Source organism: Phyllobates terribilis, unplaced genomic scaffold, assembly GCF_046119375.1.
Source record: "Phyllobates terribilis strain yellow unplaced genomic scaffold, ASM4611937v1 Scaffold_1__5_contigs__length_1240528914, whole genome shotgun sequence".
In the NCBI taxonomy this organism is placed as follows: Eukaryota; Metazoa; Chordata; class Amphibia; order Anura; family Dendrobatidae; genus Phyllobates; species Phyllobates terribilis.
Window position 1 is genome coordinate 1,216,251,958 of NW_027362761.1, and position 24,621 is coordinate 1,216,276,578.

General features: G+C 41.1%; 1 protein-coding gene and 1 long non-coding RNA gene across 4 annotated transcripts in view; one reads left to right on the forward strand and one right to left on the reverse strand.

Annotated features, from left to right (window-relative positions):
- The window catches only part of LOC141164453 (uncharacterized), a 253,042-nt gene extending 232,797 nt beyond the window's left edge, over positions 1-20,245 (forward strand). The window contains exon 3 of the long non-coding RNA XR_012250911.1: positions 19,643-20,245. This is a non-coding gene — a long non-coding RNA (uncharacterized lncRNA). The remainder of the gene's footprint in view (positions 1-19,642) is intronic.
- Positions 1-24,621, reverse strand: part of SIGLEC1 (sialic acid binding Ig like lectin 1) — a 152,155-nt gene that overhangs the window by 26,447 nt on the left and 101,087 nt on the right. For all 3 annotated transcript variants that reach the window (XM_073649743.1, XM_073649734.1, XM_073649725.1), the window contains 4 exons: positions 20,038-20,292; positions 17,795-18,091; positions 8,693-8,941; positions 8,174-8,476 (listed from right to left, as the gene is read on the reverse strand). In XM_073649743.1, coding sequence (XP_073505844.1) covers positions 8,174-8,476; positions 8,693-8,941; positions 17,795-18,091; positions 20,038-20,292 — 1,104 coding nt within the window. The remainder of the gene's footprint in view (positions 1-8,173; positions 8,477-8,692; positions 8,942-17,794; positions 18,092-20,037; positions 20,293-24,621) is intronic.

A 24,621-nucleotide genomic window follows, 5' to 3' on the forward strand; every position in this document is an offset into this window, starting at 1 on the left:
AATTAAAAATAATTTTTATCTGCATCTAGCTCTGAAAAAATATTTGGGCTTCTAACAGTGTGTGGGACTCATTGTATTAGGCCATCTATACCAAGCTCCACCAGCTTTGAAATTAATAATAATTTTTAGCTGCATCTAGCCCTGAAAATAATTTTTCCCAATAGTGGTAGCAATAGAAATATGGGGCACGCGCCTGGCTAACAAAAATATACGCTTCATAACACAAAATACCAGCCTAGCGCACTGCATTAATAAGATGGCATCATCGTCTCTCCCAGTGCTAGGCCTACTACGCCGGCTAGCATTCCTGTGCCTAAAACACAATGTATGGGTCCGCGCTAGCCACTATGCTGAGGGGTATAAAGCTGCTGCTAACGCTTTATAACAATTCAATTGGCAGATTTTCACAGAGCTCTTCCACAACGCCCACCCATCGGGCAACAGTTGCCCACCCTCCCTATGGGATCTAGTGGCGAATAGTTGATGCCATTAATCAGAGCGTCAGTTGCCCCGTCAACGTGGCAAGCATACGGTAAGGCATGGGAAGAGTCGACACGACTAGTAGCAGGCAGACGGGTTGACCAATGTGAACAAGCCAGATCACAAGTCACCATAGAATTTCTCCACCAGCTAATGATGAGGGGCATATCAGGGGCGTCAGCGCAGTGGTGTCTGACCGGAGTAGCATTTCACTTCCAACTACTGAATTGGGGAGATGTGACAAAGATTCATCATCAGACAATCCATAAAAGGGTGGAAAAGGGGTCAGCCAAGTCAGGAATGTAGACGTCCCGTCCCGTGTCACTAAAACTGATTTCTCACATCTTATCCCTAACACCATTAACATGACACTCACAATTTGAAGCAACACTAATGTCTACTGCATTTGTGATCGCCTTCTTCGGGGCGCTATGTATAAGCGAATTAGTCCCTCAATCCAAAATTACCACCAGTGGACGCTTATTACACCAGGAAGTAGTCATAGCCAATAATGCAATACGTGTACGCATACACCAATCGAAAACGGTTCCAGCGGGCAGGGGTACTTGGGTACTTCTACAACCCACAAACGGTACACTGAGTCGGGTAACAATAGTAAAAACATATCTAACCATCAGATCACAAAGTAATTTCTTCGTATCACACATTGATGGAACGCCATTATCAAGATACCTGTTCCAAGCTATATTTAATAAATGCATAACATCGGCAGGGAACCACCCCAAAGATTACGGGACACACTCATTCCGCATAGGTGCGGCCACGGAAGCAGCAAGAGCAGGACTGTCAGAAATGGAAGTTCAGAGGATAGGGAGATGGCGATCCACGTGTTTGGCGAGATACATAAAACCGGACTTGTTATCCTAACGTGGTTTGTTTCTTTTACAGGTGACGCTAAGCCAACAGTGTGAGTGATAGGCCACTCGTATATATATTGGGCACAAAAAAGGGTGAAAGTCCGCCCAGGCGGGAGGAAATTAGAGTTTCATAACACATATTTCAACTGGAGAGGTATTAGAGGCCTGTTATGGCCACAGGTACTAATGGAGGTAATCAAGGTAGGGAGAGAGGCAAGAGGTCCGGTCATCTTAGTTATACAGGCCGGGGGAAACAACCTTGGTCATCACAAGAGCGCATAACTAATGGCAATAATGAAACTAGACACTGAGCGCTTCAGAGAATTTTTCACAAAAATAGCTATAGTATGGTCAGAGATTGTGCCGATAGCGGTATGGCAAGGTGCGCAAGACATCACGGCCATCGAATGGACAAGGCGGGTAATAAATATTCGGATGGCAAAATTTAGAAGAGACAGAGGCGGTGTAGTGATACGACACCGAAAACTGGAAGGAGATAAAGCAGGCCTCATATGGCCCGACGGTGTTCACTTAATAGATATTGGACTGGACATATTCCTGTCAGGACTCCAGGACGGAGTGGAACAAGCGTTAAGAGTGATGGGTGGGTGTCAGAGTCCTGCATACGAGTACGCTGGATCCTCCGTGGCCTGGAAATAGAAAGGACATGTTGGAGATTTACACTTGTTGGCCAACTTGCCGGAGTGGGGACCCAGGGCATGCTGCAACAAGCTGAATTATTTTAGAAATAAAATGCCTTTCTAATGGAATGAGTATAAAGAGTTAATAAAGCTGTGACCGATCCTCACCCATCCAGTTGTAAGAGTTACATTATTGGGTTGTCCATGAAAGGGGGGCGGTAGGGGGGCTGAGCATCTGGGTTTGGTTGGGGGTCCCCACAGTCTGCCTAGGCTAGATTAATTTAAAAATTCTTATTAGATACACAGGCGGTGCAGCTTGCTTCGCAGCTGGGCTACTACGCCCAAAGTATTGCCTAGGCTAGATGCAGTTAAAAATTCTACGCTGACTAGCAGACACTGAAGATTTGGAGCAGACCTCTGAGTAAACAGCTCTTCAGACTCAACCATCTGTGTTACCCCAAGCCATAGTGTATGTAGTTTCTTACAGTTAAAAGGGGGGAGTGCGACCCAACCCACCTGGAATTGACGATGCCAACGTCACGTAAGACACAGCAAGGGGACTCCCAAAATTGTGGCACAGACACCACTTAACCCTAGAACGCATACCTGTGGCCTTGCAGGCCCGCCCAGTTAATTGTTTTCTATTTTCTGCAAGATTGCTTTAGTTAGAATTTTGAAACTCTAGGTATTCTTCATGTATATAGTTGTTTGTCATTTGAGTTTGAGTTATTCCATGTTATTTGCACACGGGCCTAAAGGGCCCCAGGTATGTGAAAGTGTAGATTTTTATGGTCATGCGTTCTAGGGTTAAGTGGCATCAATTGCCCCACTGTTGCTTAAAACGGTTGGTGAGGTGATTTTACCAAATCCCCAAGCTTTTAGTCTCCCAAGGATGACACAGGGGTAGAAATGTCCTTGCGAATCCATGATTTGATCATCTTTATGAACGTGAGTCTGTCTACATTCTCAGTGGACAGCCGCGTGCGCTTATCTGTCAGCACACCACCAGCAGCGCTGAACACACGTTCAGAGAGAACGCTGGCTGCATGGCATGACAAGATCTCCAAGGCGTGAGTGGCGAGCTCCGGCGATTTTTCAAGATTGGAATACCAAAATGAGCAAGGGTCCAGTGACACAGTCATGGCTTCGATGTTCACTTGGAGATTCTCCTGTACCATCCTCTCTAGGCATTGACTATGTGTCAGACTTCTTGTCTCCTGTGGCCTTGCAAAGGATGGTCTAAAAAAGTGGTGAAACGATTCCACAAAATTGCTGTTACCAGCAGATACTGTGTTACTGTTACTGTTTGAGTGATGAAGACTCGACAGTCCCACCGTTGGCAAGTTAGAACTGTGAGATTCACTACGTGCACCACTGGTGTTTTGTGGAAAAGCACATGTAAGATTCTGCAACAGATACTCCTGCATTCGTCAATACCTTTTTATGGCAGGAATTATTTCGGCAAATATACTTTTGTACCGGGGATCTAAGAGTGTGGCAACCCAGTAGTCGGGATTACTTCGAATTCTGACAATCCGGGGGTCATGTTGCAGGTAGTGCAGCAAGAAGGCACTCATGTGTCTTGCGCATCCAGAAGGACCAAGTCCTTGTTGTGTTGGTAGCGAGGTAAGAATCATGCTTCCTTCCTCTGCCCTCTCCCTCCAACCTCGCACAACAGAAATGTGATCAAGGTCTCCCTCATCTGATGAGTCTTCCATGCCCATTGTCAGTTCGTCCTCCACTTCTTCCTCGGCTCCTGCACCTTCCTCAACAGTTTGGCTGCTACCATGCGCCCTGGTTAATCCCTCTCCCCCACCCTCCCATGCCTGCCGCCTTGGTGCTGCCAACCGTCTGGACCTTGGAGATGTTATCACTTCCGCATACGACTCCTCCTCTACTTCCTCCACCTCCTCTTGTCCCACCACCTGACTCCGAATTCTGTTTAACATGTGCTCCAGCATGTAAATCACCGTAATAGTCATGCTGATAATGGCATCGTCAGCACTAAACATCTTCGTCGCCATTTCAAGACTGTGTAGAAGGGTGCATAGGTCCCTGATCTGAGACCACTCCTCCAGCGTGATTTGCCCCACCTCTGGATCTCGTTGGCCCAGGCTATACGTCAGAACGTATTGCACCAGGGCTTGTCGGTGCTGCCACAGTCGCTGCAACATGTGCAGAGTTGAATTCCACCGTGTCGGCACATCGCATTTCAGCCGGTGAACTGGCAGGCCCAACGACTTCTGTAGAGATGTAAGTCGTTGAACTGCGGGATGCGAACGGCGGAAGTGAGCACACAGCGACCGTGCCCTCTGCAGAAGGCCATCTAGTCCGGGATAGTGGGCTAAAAATTGCTGGACAACCAGGTTCAACACGTGAGCCATACAAGGCACGTGTGTGACATTGCCCCGGCGAAGTGCCGCACCCAGGTTTGCAGCATTGTCGCACATGGCCTTCCCTGGTTGCAGGTCCAGTGGAGACAACCTTTCATGAAACTGGGTCTCCAGAGCTGACCAAAACTCCTCAGCTGTGTGACTCACATTTCCCAGACATTTCAAAGTAAACACTGATGCGTTGAGCCCTGCTGCCAGCATAGTAAGGAGGTGTGCAGGATTCCTTCTGCGCAGTTAGAAAGCAGGTGGCATTACCAGACAGGCTTTGGGTGCAGGTGGAGGACCGAGAGGAGGTTGAGGAGGCAGAAGCAGTGGAGGAAGTTCGAGATAAAGAGGATTAACACACAACTCGTGGGGACGGTAAGACTTGGACAGCAGCCCCTTGTCCTGCTGTCACCATAGTTACCCAGTGCCCAGTCAGCGACATGTAACGCCCCTGTCCATGCCTTCTCGTCCAAGTGTCTGTGGTGAAGTGCACCCTGTCACACACAGAGTTTCTCAAAGAAGCGGTGATGTTGTGTGCGACATGCTAATGGAGCGCAGGCACACCTTTCTTTGAGAAGTAGTGCCGACTGGGCATCTGGTACTGGGGCACTGTGACGGACATAAGGTCTTGAAAATCCTCTGTGTCCTCCAGGTGGAAAGGCAGCATTTCTGTAGCCAACAGCTTGCAGATGGTGAAATTCAACCTCTTAGCTTTCTCATGGCTAGGAGGAAATGGTCTTTTACTTTTCCACATCTGAAGGACCGAGGGCTGGCTGTTGTGCTTAGACGGTGTTGAGTAGGGTGTCCCCAGCAACTGCCGGTCTGTGAGGAAGATGCAGGCGGACATGTTAGGTTGCCTTGATCCAAAGGTGGTGCTCTCGATGTCGGAGAGCGCTCAACACTAGCAGGTGTTTCCACTTCCCAATGAACTGACGACCTGCCAATCACACTGGCTGTTGCGGGTAAAGAGGTGGCAGGTCTGCGTCCAAAAACATGTGTGACTGCTGTCCCCCCAGTCACAGAGGATGAAGAGGCTGCGGATGCACAAGATGGGGCAGACGGTGGTTGGCCCAGCCGGCTAGGCCGCATTGTAGCACAGTGAGCTTCCCACTGCAACTTATGCTTCATATCCATGTGACGGTACATGCATGAAGTACTCAAACTATGTATTTTTTGGCCTCTACTTAGCTTTTGCTGACAAATATTACAGATAACACGAGTTGGGTCATCCTTATCGATCTGAATAAATGCCCAGGCTATGCAAGGCTTAGAGCCCATGTGACCTGAAGAGCCACTACGACTTGTGGTCAGAGGCAGAGTTGTGGTTGAGGATGCAGTTGTTGACGTGCTTCCAGTACTCCGTCTGAAGGCGCAACCTAACCTCGTCGTCAATAGCTGCGCTTGGTATCACAGATCCTACAAGAGTGCATTGATGGAATCCTCCACAAGAGGCCCCCATAAACATTCACACATCTCCACCTTCCTCCTCAGACCAGCAGAGGGAGCCCGTTAGGGATATAAATAGGGAAGGTGGAGCTAGGCAGTTCAGTTCCTCTGAAGAGTTCCTGCAGTAGAGAAGCCTAAGAGAGGTCAGTCTGCAGTGGAGCTCAGTCTAGTCTAGAGAACGCAGTTAATAGTTCACCAGTGGAGCACGAGGCTCCTGCTTGCTAGATTCAGGGAGCCCAGATAGAGCTTAAGGTGTGCCGGTGCCGTAAGATCAGTGAAGCGCGGCAAGCTGCCGTTAGTGTGTATAGCCTAGTGAGGGCCCGAGTAGGCCGAAGGCGAGTGGCGAGTTAGTACATAAGGGGCAGAGGAGCTTAACCAGCTCACCCCGAAGCATTTACCGGACACAGGATCCGAGCTTACCGGTATCTCTATGACCCAGTAAGGCATAACCGGAATCCCTGGAGAACTACAAGTCCCAGGATCGCTAAGGTGCTGATATGTAACAGAGCCAGGAGACGCTTAGGCCCCGCATACTGGGAGCGTGAACTCCAAGAGAAGGCCCTACCACAAGGTCAGCCAGCGCAGGACAGAGACAAAGTTAGGCCTAGCTCCAGGCAGGTCAGAAACTTACTACGCAGAGGCAAGAAACAGGAGGCCCTACACCCGCTCATTGGGGAGGATCCTGATATGCACCCTTCACCCTACAGTGCTCCGGGATGTGCCTGAATTTCCACCAGTAAAAGGTACTGAAGTGACTACCGTGTCCGTTCCCGTTCTTGCTCTGACCCAGCTGGGTCTCGCCTGTCCTGCATTCCCCCTGCATACGCTGCCCTGAGACCTAGCTCCACCTGTGGGGAGCTATACCATCGAGCTGCCTTATCACCGGCCTCAGTGGACTGCTGCAGCGCTGGTGCTTGTCACCAGATACCACAGGTGGCGTCATGAACTCTTATAAAATTAACAATTATCCACCCTTTTAAAGAGAGACCCCAGGGTACGGGCCAGGGAGCCGACCACCGCGACATCCCCAAGGCCAGGCAAATGCCCGGGTACCGAGTCATCCCCATCCCCAGGGCTAGTCACATCCTCCTCCACCTCCTCTGCTGACCTCATCGACTGTCTGACTGTGGGTTGACAGTAAGTGGGATCTCCAACCTCGTCATCATCACCCTGTGTGTTATCACACCCGTCGCCCTCAGAGCCAACCTCTTCCTGCCCTGACCGAAAAGTCAAGTTGTCGCTCCAATCAGGTATTTGAGTCTCATCATCGTCTTCATCATTGTCTCCACCAACAGGAGTTACAGTTTGGGAACAAGGGTCTACATTATGCTCAGAACCTTCTTCATCTGGTCCTGGATCCAACTTATAAAGATTCTGGGCATCGGATCAGATCATTTCCTCATCTGGATTAACAGAAGCTCTGGAGCAGACCTCCGTTTCCCAGGCTATAGTATGAGTAAAAAGCTGGGCAGACTCAGCCATCTGTGTTACCCCATACTCAGACGGGCAGCTAGAGACTTGGGAGCTGTGAGGAAGCAAGTGCGATTGGGGTGACACCTCTGAGGACTGGAGTATTTGTGATGTTGAAATTGAGGTGATGGAGAGCCCACTTGAAGGAGCACTTGATATCCGTTGAAGCACCTGCTGTTTTTGTGCCTCATCTAGAATTTGTAGCGATGGGCGTGTCCGTAAGAATGGGATCGTATCACATTGTCCACGAAAAGAAGTCGACATCTTAGTTTGGCTGGAAGATGGTCTTTCTTCTGCAGATGTTACTCCCCCCGCCACCGTGGGGGGCCTCGACCCACCGGCGGACAGGCACCAGTATTGGGATAGGGGGGCTGGCCGTCAGGGTCCACCGCGGCTCTGGCACAAACCCGGCGACACAGAGGTGGCACAGGCAGGAACGGACAGGCCGTGTCGGCTTCTCACTTTTTGGATTTTAGAAGGGCATGACATGCCTATATCTGTGTCTCCCCCTCCTTTTACTCCTCCACCTCTTTTCTTTTCGCATGACTATATGTACTTGTCACTTTTCCATGTGTTAGTTGTGTCTTCTGAGCAGTTTGTCAGCTTTTGGACACCTTTGAAGGTGTTTTCTATGTGTTTCTATGTGTTTTTGTTTGCCTGCCATTGGTTTTAACGGTGTTCGAAGGTGTTAGACGAACAGTTCGACGAACAGTTCGGCGAACACACGGGTGTTCGACGAACCGAACCGAACTCGAACACTACGGGGGTGGCTCAACACTAGTCTCAACTATCAGACCTCCATCAATCACAAAGTTATTATAGGTGTTTAGATGATAACTTTTAATGTTGGGTATAACACTTCTAAAGTAAAACAACCTACCTGTATTATCGATTTCTATGGATGAACTTAGCGTTCCCAATATATTGTTGGCTGTACAGATATAAGTCCCACAGTCCTCTGCTGTAACGTCTCGTATCTCCAACCGCAGATAATTATACAATGTAGAAGTCCAGTACTTCTGGCCTCGGTCAGCCTGTTTTAATGCAGAACTGCCCAGGAGTAGATGGTTCTTGTAGACCTCAATGGTGGATGGCGGGTGGCTGTCCACACTGCACAATATGGTCGCTCGACTTTGTTCATGTATTTCTAAGAAGGACGAGGTCACCAGATTCTTGGGGCCATCTGAAAAGTAATATAATATATAACATGTGTCTAGTAACAATTGCCAAACCTGACATGCCACAATACCGAGGGTTAGGAAGTTAGATAATTGACTGGTGAACGTAAACCGCAACCTTGATGACTGGACAATACGATGTATACGGTACGTTCTGATATAAATAGACGTCATAGCAAATGTGAAGAAGGATATGAAAAAAATAAAGCGGAAAGTCTTACATAGTACACTTATACCAACAAGCGGAGAGACCTTGTTTCCCGTCCGGTGATTTGCTAGGCAGTGGTAGGAACCTGTTTCTGAGCTGGACACATTGACCAATACATAAGTCTTGTCTGGACCTTCATGAAGCCACTTATTATTCTTGTACCAGGTAAAGGTTGTGTTCTTCATCCGGGGAACCTCACATGTAAGAGTCACAGAGTGACCTTCATATATCTGCCCAGATGGCGCCACCGTCAGCCGCGCACCTATACAGACATAAAGAAACCAGTGTAAAAGCAGAAAACCTCGAAGGAAGTCACAGAAATTACCAAAGGTAAAAAATAATTCATTAATAATTCCATTTAGAAACACACAGATTTTTAATCGTAGCATGAAGTAAACAAGATCCAGTATTATAGTAGTTATATTCTTGTACATAGGAGCAGTATTACAGTAGTTATATTCTTGTCCATAGGAGCAGTATTATAGTAGTTATATTCTTGTACATAGGGGGCAGTATTATAGTAGTTATATTCTTGTACATAGGGGCAGTATTATAGTAGTTATATTCATGTACATAGGGGGCAGTATTATAGTAGTTATATTCTTGTACATAGGAGCAGTATTATAGTAGTTATATTCTTGTACATAGGGGCAGTATTATAGTAGTTATATTCTTGTATATAGGGGCAGTATTATAGTAGTTATATTCCTGTACATAGGAGCAGTATTATAGTAGTTATATTCTTGTACATAGGAGCAGTATTATAGTAGTTATATTCTTGTACATAGGGGCAGTATTATAGTAGTTATTTTCTTGTACATAGGGGGCAGTATTATAGTAGTTATTTTCTTGTACATAGGGGGCAGTATTATAGTAGTTATATTCTTGTACATAGGGGGCAGTATTATAGTAGTTATATTCTTGTACATAGGGGCAGTATTATAGTAGTTATATTCTTGTACATAGGTGCAGTATTATAGTAGTTATATTCTTGTACATAGGGGCATTATTATAGCAGTTATATTCTTGTACATAGGAGGCAGTATTATAGTAACTATATTCTTGTACATAGGAGCAGTATTATAGTAGTTATATTCTTATACATAGGGGCAGTATTATAGTAGTTATATTCTTGTACATAGGGGGCAGTATTATAGTAGTAATATTCTTGTACATAGGGGGCAGTATTATAGTAGTTATATTCTTGTACATAGAGGGCAGTATTATAGTAGTTATATTCTTGTACATAGGAGCAGTATTATAGTAGTTATATTCTTGTACATAGGGGCGGTATTATAGTAGCTGTATTCTTGTACATAAGAGCAGTATTATAGTAGTTATATTCTTGTACATAGGGGCAGTATTATAGTAGTTATTTTCTTGTACATAGGGGGCAGTATTATAGTAGTTATTTTCTTGTACATAGGGGGCAGTATTATAGTAGTTATATTCTTGTACATAGGAGCAGTATTATAGTAGTTATATTCTTGTACATAGGGGGCAGTATTATAGTAGTTATATACTTGTACATAGGGGCATTATTATAGTTGTTACATTCTTGTACATAGGGGGTAGTATTATAGTAGTTATATTCTTGTACATAGGGGGCAGTATTATAGTAGTTATATTCTTGTACATAGGGGGTAGTATTATAGTAGTTATATTCTTGTACATAGGGGCAGTATTATAGTAGTTATATTCTTGTACATAGGAGCAGTATTATAGTAGTTATATTCTTGTACATAGGGCATAGTATTATAGTAGTTATATTCTTGTACATAGGGGGCAGTATTATAGTAGTTATATTCTTGTACATAGGGGCAGTATTATAGTAGTTATATTCTTGTACATAGGGGGTAGTATTATAGTAGTTATATTCTTGTACATAGGGGGCAGTATTATAGTAGTTATATTCTTGTACATAGGGGCAGTATTATAGTAGTTATATTCTTGTACATAGGGGGTAGTATTATAGTAGTTACATTCTTGTACATAGGGGGCAGTATTATAGTAGTTATATTCTTGTACATAGGGGCAGTATTATAGTAGTTATATTCTTGTACATAGGGGGCAGTATTATAGTAGTTATATTCTTGTATATAGAGGCAGTATTATAGTAGTTATATTCTTGTACATGGGGGCAGTATTATAGTAGTACTATTCTTGTACATAGGAGCAGTAATATAGTAGTTATATTCTTGTACATAGGAGCAGTATTATAGTAGTTATATTCTTGTACATAGGGGGCAGTATTATAGTAGTTATATTCTTGTACATAGGGGCAGTATTATAGTAGTTATATTTTTGTACATAGGGGGCAGTATTATAGTAGTTATATTCTTGTACATAGGAACAGTATTATAGTAGTTATATTCTTGTACATAGGGTGCAGTATTATAGTAGTTATATTCTTGTACATAGGGGACAGTATTATAGTAGTTATATTCTTGTACATAGGGTGCAGTATTATAGTAGTTATATTCTTGTACATAGGGGCAGTATTATAGTAGTTATATTCTTGTACATATGGGCAGTATTATAGTAGTTATATTCTTGTACATAGGGAGCAGTATTATAGTAGTTATATTCTTGTACATAGGAGCAGTATTATAGTAGTTATATTCTTGTACATAGGGGCAGTATTATAGTAGTTATATTCTTGTACATAGGGGCAGTATTATAGTAGTTATATTCTTGTACATAGGGGCAGTATTATAGTAGTTATATTCTTGTACATAGGGGCAGTATTATAGTAGTCATATTCTTGTAAATAGGAGCAGTATTATAGTAGTTATATTCTTGTACACAGGGGCAGTATTATAGTAGTTATATTCTTGTACATAGGAGCAGTATTATAGTAGTTATATGCTTGTATATAGGAGCAGTATTATAGTAGTTATATTCTTGTACATAGGAGCAGTATTATAGTAGTTATATGCTTGTATATAGGAGCAGTATTATAGTAGTTATATTCTTGTACATAGGGGCAGTATTATAGTAGTTATATTCTTGTACATAGGAGCAGTATTATAGTAGTTATATTCTTGTACACAGGGGCAGTATTATAGTAGTTATATTCTTGTACATAGGAGCAGTATTATAGTAGTTAAATGCTTGTACATAGCAGTATTATAGTAGTTATATGCTTCTACATAGGAGCAGTATTATAGTAGTTATATTCTTGCACATAGGAGCAGTATTATAGTAGTTATATGCTTGTACATAGGGGCAGTATTATAGTAGTTATATTCTTGCACATAGGGGCAGTATTATAGTAGTTATATTCTTGTACATATGGGGCAGTATTATATTGGTTATATTCTTGTACATAGGAGCAGTATTATAGTAGTTATATGCTTGTACATAGGAGCAGTATTATAGTAGTTATATTCTTGTACATATGGGGCAGTATTATAGTAGTTATATGCTTGTACATAGGAGCAGTATTATAGTAGTTATATTCTTGTACATAGGAGCAGTATTATAGTAGTTATATTCTTGTGCATAGGGGCAATATTATAGTAGTTATATTCTTGTACATAAAAGCAGTATTATAGTCATTATATTCTTGTACATAGGGGCAGTATTATAGTAGTTATATTCTTGTACATAGGGGCAGTATTATAGTAGTTATATTCTTGTACATAGGGGCAGTATTATAGTAGTTATATTCTTGTACATAGGAGCAGTATTATAGTAGTTATATTCTTGTACATATGGGGCAGTATTATATTGGTTATATTCTTGTACATAGGAGCAGTATTATAGCAGTTATATTCTTGTACATAGGGGCAGTATTATAGTAGTTATATTCTTGTGCATAGGAGCAGTATTATAGTAGTTATATTCTTGTACATATGGGGCAGTATTATATTGGTTATATTCTTGTACGTAGGAGCAGTATTATAGTAGTTATATGCTTGTATATAGGAGCAGTATTATAGTAGTTATATTCTTGTACATAGGGGCAGTATTATAGTAGTTATATTCTTGTATATAAGAGCAGTATTATAATAGTTATATTCTTGTACATAGGAGCAGTATTATAGTAGTTATATGCTTGTATATAGGAGCAGTATTATAGTAGTTATATTCTTGTACATAGGGGCAGTATTATAGTAGTTATATTCTTGTACATAAGAGCAGTATTATAGTAGTTATATTCTTGTACATAGGAGCAGTATTATAGTAGTTATATTCTTGTACATAGGGAGCAGTATTATAGTAGTTATATTCTTGTACATAGGGGCAGTATTATAGTAGTTGCATTCTTGTACATAGGAGCAGTATTATAGCAGTTATATTCTTGTATATAGGGGCAGTTTGATAGTAGTTATATTCTTGTACATAGGGGCAGTATTATAATACTTATATTCTTGTACATAAGGGCAGTATTATAGTAGTTGTATTCTTGTACATAGGGGGCAGTATTATAGTAGTTATATTCCTGTATATAGGGGCAGTTTTATAGTAGTTATATTTTTGTACATAGGGGGCAGTATTATAGTAGTTATATTCTTGTATATAGGGGGCAGTATTATAGTAGTTATATTCTTGTACATAGGGAGCAGTATTATAGTAGTTATATTCTTGTACATAGGAGCAGTATTATAGTAGTTATATTCTTGTACATAGGGGCAGTATTATAGTAGTTGTATTCTTGTACATAGGGGGCAGTATTATAGTAGTTATATTCCTGTATATAGGGGCAGTTTTATAGTAGTTATATTCTTGTACATAGGGGACAGTATTATAGTAGTTATATTCTTGTACATAGGAGCAGTATTATAGTAGTTATATTCTCGTACCTAGGGGCAGTATTATAGTAGTTATATTCTTGTACATAGGAGCAGTATTATAGTAGTTATATTCTCGTACATAGGGGCAGTATTATAGTAGTTATATTCTTGTACATAGGAGCAGTATTATAGTAGTTATATTCTTGTTCATAGGAGCAGTATTATAGTAGTTATATTCTTGTTCATAGGAGCAGTATTATAGTAGTTATATTCTTGTACATAGGGGGCAGTATTATAGTAGTTATATTTTTGTACATAGGGAGCAGTATTATAGTAGTTATATTCTTGTACATAGGGGCAGTATTATAGTAGTTATATTCTTGTACATAGGAGCAGTATTATAGTAGTTATATGCTTGTATATAGGAGCAGTATTATAGTAGTTATATTCTTGTACATAGGGGCAGTATTATAGTAGTTATATTCTTGTACATAGGAGCAGTATTATAGTAGTTATATTCTTGTACATATGGGGCAGTATTATATTGGTTATATTCTTGTACGTAGGAGCAGTATTATAGTAGTTATATGCTTGTATATAGGAGCAGTATTATAGTAGTTATATTCTTGTACATAGGGGCAGTATTATTGTAGTTATATTCTTGTATATAAGAGCAGTATTATAATAGTTATATTCTTGTACATAGGAGCAGTATTATAGTAGTTATATGCTTGTATATAGGAGCAGTATTATAGTAGTTATATTCTTGTACATAGGGGCAGTATTATAGTAGTTATATTCTTGTACATAAGAGCAGTATTATAGTAGTTATATTCTTGTACATAGGAGCAGTATTATAGTAGTTATATTCTTGTACATAGGGAGCAGTATTATAGTAGTTATATTCTTGTACATAGGGGCAGTATTATAGTAGTTGCATTCTTGTACATAGGAGCAGTATTATAGCAGTTATATTCTTGTATATAGGGGCAGTTTGATAGTAGTTATATTCTTGTACATAGGGGCAGTATTATAATACTTATATTCTTGTACATAAGGGCAGTATTATAGTAGTTGTATTCTTGTACATAGGGGGCAGTATTATAGTAGTTATATTCCTGTATATAGGGGCAGTTTTATAGTAGTTATATTCTTGTACATAGGGGGCAGTATTATAGTAGTTATATTCTTGTACATAGGGGGCAGTATTATAGTAGTTATATTCTTGTACATAGGGAGCAGTATTATAGTAGTTATATTCTTGTACATAGGAGCAGTATTATAGTAGTTATATTCTTGTACATAGGGGCAGTATTATAGTAGTTGTATTCTTGTACATAGGGGGCAGTATTATAGTAGTTATATTCCTGTATATAGGGGCAGTTTTATAGTAGTTATATTCTTGTACATAGGGGACAGTATTATAGTAGTTATATTCTTGCACATAGGAGCAGTATTATAGTAGTTATATTCTTGTACCTAGGGGCAGTATTATAGTAGTTATATTCTTGTACATAGGAGCAGTATTATAGTAGTTATATTCTCGTACATAGGGGCAGTATTATAGTAGTTATATTCTTGTACATAGGAGCAGTATTATAGTAGTTATATTCTTGTTCATAGGAGCAGTATTATAGTAGTTATATTCTTGTTCATAGGAGCAGTATTATAGTAGTTATATTCTTGTACATAGGGGGCAGTATTATAGTAGTTATATTTTTGTACATAGGGAGCAGTATTATAGTAGTTATATTCTTGTACATAGGGGCAGTATTATAGTAGTTATATTCTTGTACAGAGGAGCAGTATTATAGTAGTTATATGCTTGTACATAGGAGCAGTATTATAGTAGTTATATTCTTGTACATATGGGGCAGTATTATAGTAGTTATATGCTTGTACATAGGAGCAGTATTATAGTAGTTATATTCTTGTACATAGGAGCAGTATTATAGTAGTTATATGCTTGTATATAGGAGCAGTATTATAGTAGTTATATTCTTGTGCATAGGGGCAGTATTATAGTAGTTATATTCTTGTACATAAGAGCAGTATTATAGTAGTTATATTCTTGTACATAGGGGCAGTATTATAGTAGTTATATTCTTGTACATAGGGGCAGTATTCTAGTAGTTATATTCTTGTACATAGGGGCAGTATTATAGTAATTATATTCTTGTACATAGGAGCAGTATTATAGTAGTTATATTCTTGTACATATGGGGCAGTATTATATTGGTTATATTTTTGTACATAGGAGCAGTATTATAGGAGTTATATTCTTGTACATAGGGGCAGTATTATAGTAGTTATATTCTTGTGCATAGGAGCAGTATTATAGTAGTTATATTCTTGTACATATGGGGCAGTATTATATTGGTTATATTCTTGTACATAGGAGCAGTATTATAGTAGTTATATGCTTGTATATAGGAGCAGTATTATAGTATTTATATTCTTGTACATAGGGGCAGTATTATAGTAGTTATATTCTTGTACATAAGAGCAGTATTATAATAGTTATATTCTTGTACATAGGAGCAGTATTATAGTAGTTATATGCTTGTATATAGGAGCAGTATTATAGTAGTTATATTCTTGTACATAGGGGCAGTATTATAGTAGTTATATTCTTGTACATAAGAGCAGTATTATAGTAGTTATATTCTTGTACATAGGAGCAGTATTATAGTAGTTATATTCTTGTACATAGGGAGCAGTATTATAGTAGTTATATTCTTGTACATAGGGGCAGTATTATAGTAGTTGCATTCTTTTACATAGGAGCAGTATTATAGCAGTTATATTCTTGTATATAGGGGCAGTTTGATAGTAGTTATATTCTTGTACATAGGGGCAGTATTATAGTACTTATATTCTTGTACATAAGGGCAGTATTATAGTAGTTGTATTCTTGTACATAGGGGGCAGTATTATAGTAGTTATATTCTTGTATATAGGGGCAGTTTTATAGCAGTTATATTCTTGTACATAGGGGGCAGTATTATAGTAGTTATATTCTTGTACATAGGGCGCAGTATTATATTAGTTATATTCTTGTACATAGGGAGCAGTATTATAGTAGTTATATTCTTGTACATAGGAGCAGTATTATAGTAGTTATATTCTTGTACATATAGGCAGTATTATAGTAGTTGTATTCTTGTACATAGGGGGCAGTATTATAGTAGTTATATTCCTGTATATAGGGGCAGTTTTATAGTAGTTATATTCTTGTACATAGGGGACAGTATTATAGTAGTTATATTCTTGTACATAGGAGCAGTATTATAGTAGTTATATTCTCGTACATAGGGGCAGTATTATAGTAGTTATATTCTTGTACATAGGAGCAGTATTATAGTAGTTATATTCTCGTACATAGGGGCAGTATTATAGTAGTTATATTCTTGTACATAGGAGCAGTATTATAGTAGTTATATTCTTGTTCATAGGAGCAGTATTATAGTAGTTATATTCTTGTTCATAGGAGCAGTATTATAGTAGTTATATTCTTGTACATAGGGGGCAGTATTATAGTAGTTATATTGTTGTACATAGGGAGCAGTATTATAGTAGTTATATTCTTGTACATAGGGAGAAGTATTATAGTAGTTATATTGTTGTACATAGGGAGCAGTATTATAGTAGTTATATACTTGTACATAGGGAGCAGTATTATAGTAGTTATATTCTTGTACATAGGGGGCAGTATTATATTAGTTATATTCTTGTATATAGGGGCAGTTTTATAGTAGTTATATTCTTGTACATAGGGGGCAGTATTATAGTAGTTATATTCTTGTACATAGGGGGCAGTATTATAGTAGTTATATTCTTGTACATAGGGGGCAGTATTATAGTAGTTATATTCTTGTACATAGGGAGCAATATTATAGTAGTTATATTCTTGTACATAGGGGGGCAGTATTATAGTAGTTATATTCTTGTACATAGGGGGCAGTATTATAGTAGTTATATTCTTGTACATAGGGGCAGTATTATAGTAGTTATATTCTTGTACATGGGGAGCAGTATTATAGTAGTTATTGGTTTTTACTTAGGGGAAGTATTATAGTACTTACATTTATTATATTGAGGGCACTAAATAGTTATGTTCTTTTATATCGAGATAATGATAATTACAATATATTCTCGTTCATCGAGGGCAGTTTAATGTTATTATTATTACACCTATGGGGCTGTATTATAATTGATATCTCCTTGTACACATATTGCAGCACTATTTCGGTTATATTGCTCTCCACAAGTGAGAACAAAATTATAGAAATTTATTAAAGAACGCACAAAAAAGTTTTTGTCTAACAGACATTTTATTAATAGAGAGAGAGAGAACATTATCAATCTTTACTCACTTTCTGCTGTGAATTGAATAGACTTTTCCAAATTTCCAAAAGCGTTTTGAGCCTGACACGTGTATTCTCCTTGGTCGTCAGTTGTGATGTCCTCTATTTCTAGCCTCAACTTGTTATGAGTGGTAGACAGTTTGAGACGTTGGATAAAGTCCCGTAGACTGGAGGAGTTTAAGGATTTCATTCCTTTGAGCAGATACATTTGGGATGGAGGGTTGCTGTCCACAGTGCACAGTATTTCTCCTTGTTGTCTGCCCTGAAGTTCTAAAAATGAAGTTAAAGATAAGTTCCTCGGGGGATCTATTGAAAGAAAGAAAATTTAAATTAATTTTTAAAAAGCCTATTTCGATGTGATAGACATCTCCAGGCAGAAGGATCTACAGTAGCTTGTGGCTTCTGGTCCACATATTGTTGCTTTTCTATGGACTTTTCGCAAAGTAAGGCTTAACGTACATTTTCAGCTTGACCCAGCTCATTCTTTCATGTTTTCCATGTTAGAATGGTAAGAAAAATGTCATAAACGAAAGGAAAAAATATATATACCCTATAAAATGTAACTTATATTACTTAGATTTGAAAGTATACTCAATAGTCCAAAAGGGACAGAAAATACATATAGCAAAATAAAACATGGGGGAAGGGGTGATTGGGTATAATTGACAGTCAGACTTTCCCTATAAAGCCCTAATGGGAGAAAGTAGATAAATAGATATCAAAAGATACATGATTTGTTAACCGTAACCATTGAACTTATCTGATCTTCAGTCCATTTGAGGTCCCAGTAGGCACCATAATCAGTGGTCCCTATAGATGCATCGGACCAGTACTGTAGTTCCACAATAGGCGAGGTTCTTGACTGTGAACTCCACAGAAGCATCCGATCTTCAATTCAATAAACACTGGACTATTTTATTAGGGCTGAAGTATTTTGAGGGACCAAACTTTCTGGTGCTTATTGAATTGAAGATTGGAAGCTTCTGTTGAGTATGAAAATGCTATTGTCTACTGATGGAGGTCTGGTCTGGTCCAGAGTTGTGATCAAGGCAATCACAAAGCACTGGCCCACACGTTGCTGCATCCTATCTTTATCATGAATTATCTCTGGCCTTTGCAGTAAAGCAACAGAGATAGCAAGTTTTAAAAATATTGGTGGCTGGTACATAAATACAGGAACAGAGCAGAGCTTAGTACATAGATTTTAGAAGAAAACCGAGCTTACTAAATAGATCCAAGAACAGAAACAAGCTTAGTACATAAATACTGGAACAGAACCAAGCTTACTACATAATACGGGAACGGAACCAAGCTTACTACATATATATGGGAACAGAACTCAGCTTAGTAAATAGACACAGGAACAGAACCAAGTTTAGTACATAGATACAGGAACAGAACCAACTTAATACATTGATACAGTAACAGAACCGAGTACATAAATACGGGAACATAACAGAGTTAACTACATAGATATGGGAACAGAACAGAACTTAGTAAATAAATGTGGGAACAGAAACACACTTACTACATAGATTTTGGAACAGAACCGAGCTTACTACATAAAGACAGGAACAGAACAGAGCTTAGTACATAGATACATCAACAGAACAGAGCTTAGTACATAGATATGGGAACAGAACAGAGCTTAGTACATAAATATAGAAACAGATTCAAGCTTACTACATAGATATGAGAACAAAATCAAGCTTACTACATAGATATGGAAACAGAATTGAGCTTACTACATAGATACTGGAACAGAATCAGAGGACTGGATGCAGAGCTGCAGTAGTTGCTGTACAATTAATTGGGAATTGATTACTGTTGTTTTTTACTCTTTTTTTATCTCTACAGTGGCAGCAAAAATCACCAAGTTATGACTTGAACATAGTGAAGAGGGAGACCAGCAACCCAATAGCTGGATACTATCAATATAACAGCGGTGGACCTGTCTAGGTGTCCACAAGATCGATCTTCCTACCGAGCGTTCATCCATCAAGCCATCATGGCTCGAGATTGAGCCGAAGGCCGTTTAAAAATAAAACTTACATACTTCCCACTCCTTATCTATGAACTGCAGCAAATATTGTTATAAATGAAAAAAACATGGAGTTTATTCTGCCTAATAGATATACCCATGTTTACAGTTGTCCATTAAAATTAATCAACTACTGAGGACTCTCAGTTTTGACTACTTTACAATAATACTGAAATTTTAAAAAATATTGAATAAAATCACAGCTACTCACATAACACGGATAAAGAGACTGGCAGAGAGGTCTTGGAGCCTTTTGATGTCTGGGCTGTACAGGAGTAGGATCCAGCATCGAGGCTACTCACTTTTTCAAGCCCAAATGAACTGACTTTGACGTCTTGAAGCCACCTACTGTTTTTGTACCAGATGTAACTGATTATCTCTTCAGACTTATCTAAAACTTCGCAAGTCAATGTGACTATGTGCCCTTCTCTCAGTTCTCTGGATGGACTGACAAGAACATGTACATCTGCCAAAAAGTGCAAAAATGTATTATTCATGGTCAAAATAACATGTGATTTATAAATATATTAGAACTGGAGTTGAGCATTAATATTTCCAGGACACATCGGTAGTCCGAGGCTACCGGACAAGAGTCTAAGAGAACCTCCTGCTAAAGTCGCCTCTTTTGATTAGTAGGCTCAATGCATGATGTTGGGCCAGGTCTACTAATCAGAAGAGGTGCCAGGGATAGCAGTAGGAAGGAGGAGGTCACTTGGTTTTGATCCGGCACCATGGTCTACTGGCATGACCCTTGGACCAATGTCCTGAAAATCTCTTTCCTCTAATAAGAACCATTAAAAATATGATGTAATAGCATAGTTAGGATAATATGTATTATGCTCGCGCCCTGACTAACTGGTGTGAGCGTGATTAGTGATCCCACTGTACCATGAACCGAGGAGTGCCTGGAGGGGCGTAACTAAGTATCAACCCGATCCGACCAAGGTCGCACAGCGGCTAGTCGACTCCGTGGACCAAGGAGGAGCCGAGCAGAGGGACCAAGTCCGACTCCAGGTCAGACCCCGGTCACAGTTGTTGACCCACACCAGGGAATGCAGGAACAGGCAGGTTAAACTGGCATACAGGCAGGTGGGTATTGGCAAGTATGGCTGGTATGCAGACAGGTGGGTACTGGCAAGTACAGCTGGTATGCAGACAGGTGGGCACTGGCAAGCACGGCTGGTATGCAGACAGGTGGACACTGGCAAGCACGGCTGGTATGCAGACAGATGGGCACTGGCAAGCATGGCTGGTATGCAGACAGGGAGATACTAGCAGGTTGGAGCGCAGGCTGGATAGGGTCCAGTACAGACTGGGAGACAGGTACAGAGCCGCAGATGCGGTAGACAAGCAGAGTAAAGCGAAACCGCCGGAGCGGAGGACAAGGCAGAGCGGAGAGGAACTGCTGGTGTGGTGAGCAAGCAGAGCGAAGCGAAAACCGCAGGTGCGGTGGACAAGGCAGAGCAGAGAGAAACCGCAGGTGCGGTGGACAAGGCAGAGCAGAGCGGAACCGCCAGAGCGGTGGGCAAGGCAGAGCAGAGAGAAGCCACCAGAGCAGTGGGCAAGGCAGAGCAGAGAGAAACCGCCAGAGTGGTGGGCAAGTCAGAGCAGAGAGAAACCGCTGGAGCAGTGGGCAAGTCAGAGCAGAGAGAAGCCGCCGGAGCGGTGGGTAAGGCAGAGCAGAGGGAAGCCGCCGGAGCGGTGGGCAAGTCAGAGCAGAGAGAAGCCACCGGAGCGGTGGGTAAGGCAGAGCAGAGGGAAGCTGCCGGAGCGGTGGGCAAGTCAGAGCAGAGAGAAACCGCCGGAGAGGTGGGTAAGGCAGAGCAGAGGGAAACCGCCGGAGCGGTGGGAAAGTCAGAGCAGAGAGAAACCGCCGGAGCGGTGGGCAAGACAGAGCGGAGCGAAACCGCAGGTGCGGTGGACAAGTCAGAGCAGAGAGAAACCGCCGGAGCGGTGGGCAAGACAGAGCGGAGCGAAACCGCAGGTGCGGTGGACAAGGCAGAGAGGACAGGGCTCTGTTCACATGGAACAGACTGGAAAATACAGAAAGATACGGAGGAAGGGAAAAGGGAGAAGCAGAACCAGATACACACAAGGTACTTCCTATGAAGTAGCAAGTGGACACAAAACTCACAAACAGAAGTACAAGACAGCAAGTTGGAGTTAGATGCAGGTTCAGATACTGCAGGAAAAGGGAAGGTATGGACATAGAGACAAACAGGTAACAGGCTAGGATACAGTTCAGACAGGAACTGCTACTACAATGAGATACAAGAACGAGCCTGGGTATACAGCCCCCAGAGATGATGGGAACGGACAGAAGACTCAGATAACAGGTTTGGGTATGCAGCCCCCAGAGATGGCGGAAACAGACAAGAAGCAGAACTGGACCTGGCAACTTCAGAGTCAAGGAGCACACTGAATGATAGTGTTGCTCAGGCACCTCCTACTGGGTGGAGGGGGTTTATATATCCAGTGACTCACAGCAATAGGCTGGAGACGCATTAGGGGTGCGGCCACAGCAGCTATAAGAATCAGGAAGTAACCGGGTTGCCGCCCTAAACAGTCAGTCAAGAGACATGCACACAGCATGAACTGGAGAAAGATTTGCAGGCTGGACTGACAGGTAAGATTGCAGTCTTTCATAGTGGGAGGTGGTGCACTAGGCAAGCACGCCGCCAGGGATGTTACAATATGGATATCACTAAAGGGGTTGTCTCACCACAGTGTACACTACCGTTCAAAAGTTTGGGGTCATTTAAAAATTTCATTATTTTTGAAAGAAAAGCACATTTGTTTTAATGAAGCTAACATTAAATGAATCAGAAATACACTCTATACATTGTTAATGTGGTAAATGACTATTCTAGCTGCTTGTTTTTATTGTAATATCTACAGTGCCTACAAGTAGTATTCAACCCCCTGCAGATTTAGCTGGTTTGATAAGATGCAAATAAGTTAGAGCCTTCAAACTGCAAACGAGAGTAGGTTTTATGAACAGAAGCATAAATCTTACAAACCAAAAAGTTATGTTGCTCAGTTGAATTTTATTAAATTTTAAACATAAAAGTGTGGGTCAATTATTATTCAACCCCTATGTTTAATATTTTGTGGAATAACCCTTGCTTGCAATTACAGCTAATAATCGTCTTTTATAAGACCTGATCAGGCTGGCACAGGTCTGTGGAGTTATCTTGGCCCACTCCTCCATGCAGATCTTCTCCAAGTTATCTAGGTTCTTTGGGTGTCTCATGTGGACTTTATTCTTGAGCTCCTTCCACAAGTTTTCAATTGGGTTAAGGTCAGGAGACTGACTAGGCCACTCCAACACCTTGACTTTTTCCCTCTTGAACCAGGCCTTGGTTTTCTTGGCTGTGTGCTTTGGGTCGTTGTCTTGTTGGAAGATGAAATTACGACCCATCTTAAGATCCTTGATGGAGGCGCGGAGGTTCTTGGCCAAAATCTCCAGGTAGGCTGTGCTATCCATCTTCCCATGGATGCGGACCACATGGCCAGGCCCCTTGGCAGAGAAACAGCCCCACAGCATGATGCTGCCACCACCATGCTTGACTGTAGGGATGGTATTCTTGGGGTCGTATGCAGTGCCATCCAGTCTCCAAACGTCACGTGTGTGGTTGGCACCAAAGATCTCGATCTTGGTCTCATCAGACCATAGAACCTTGAACCAGTCTGTCTCAGAGTCCTCCAAGTGATCATGAGCAAACTGTAAATGAGCCTTGACATGACGCTTTGAAAGTAAAGGTACCTTACGGGCTCGTCTGGAACGGAGACCATTGCGGTGGAGTACGTTACTTATGGTATTGACTGAAACCAATGTCCCCACTGCCATGAGATCTTCCCGGAGCTCCTTCCTTGTTGTCCTTGGATTAGCCTTGACTCTTCGGACAAGCCTGGCCTCGGCACGGGAGGACACTTTCAAAGGCTGTCCTGGCCGTGGAAGGCTAACAGTAGTTCCATAAGCCTTCCACTTACGGATGATGCTCCCAACAGTGGAGACAGGTAGGCCCAACTCCTTGGAAAGGGTTTTGTACCCCTTGCCAGCCTTGTGACCCTCCACGATGTTGTCTCTGATGGCCTTGGAATGCTCCTTTGTCTTTCCCATGTTGACCATGTCTGAGTGCTGTTCACAAGTTTGGGGAGGGTCTTAAATAGTCAGAAAAGGCTGGCAAAATAGATCTTTAATCCACACATGTGAAGCTCATTATTCTTGGTGCCTGAACTACTTCTTAATACTTTAGGGGGACCAAACAGAATTCTTGTGGTTTGAGGGGTTGAATAATAAATGACACTCTGAATTAACTTTTAACGTTTTAAAAAAAAAAAAAAAATAAAATAAAAAACAAAATTTGCTGCAGTGCATTTCCCACTTCCAGGCTGATCTACAGTACAAATGTCACAATGCCAAGTTAATTCCACATGTGTCAACCAGCTAAATTTGCAGGGGGTTGAATACTACTTGTAGGCACTGTACATAGGTGTATAAAGGCCCATTTCCAACAACCACCACTCCAGTGTTTTAATGGTACATTGTGTTTGCTAACTGTGTAAGGAGGCTAATGGATGTTTAGAAAACCCTAGAAAACCCTTGCACAAGTATGTTAGCCCAGCTGAAAATGGTTTGGCTGATTGGAGAAGCTATAAAATTGACCTTCCTTTGAGCTAGTTGAGAATCTGGAGCACTACATTTGTTTGTTCCATGAAACTCTCAAAATGGCCAGAAAAAGAGAACTTTCATGTGAAACTCGACAGTCTATTCTTGTTCTTAGAAATGAAG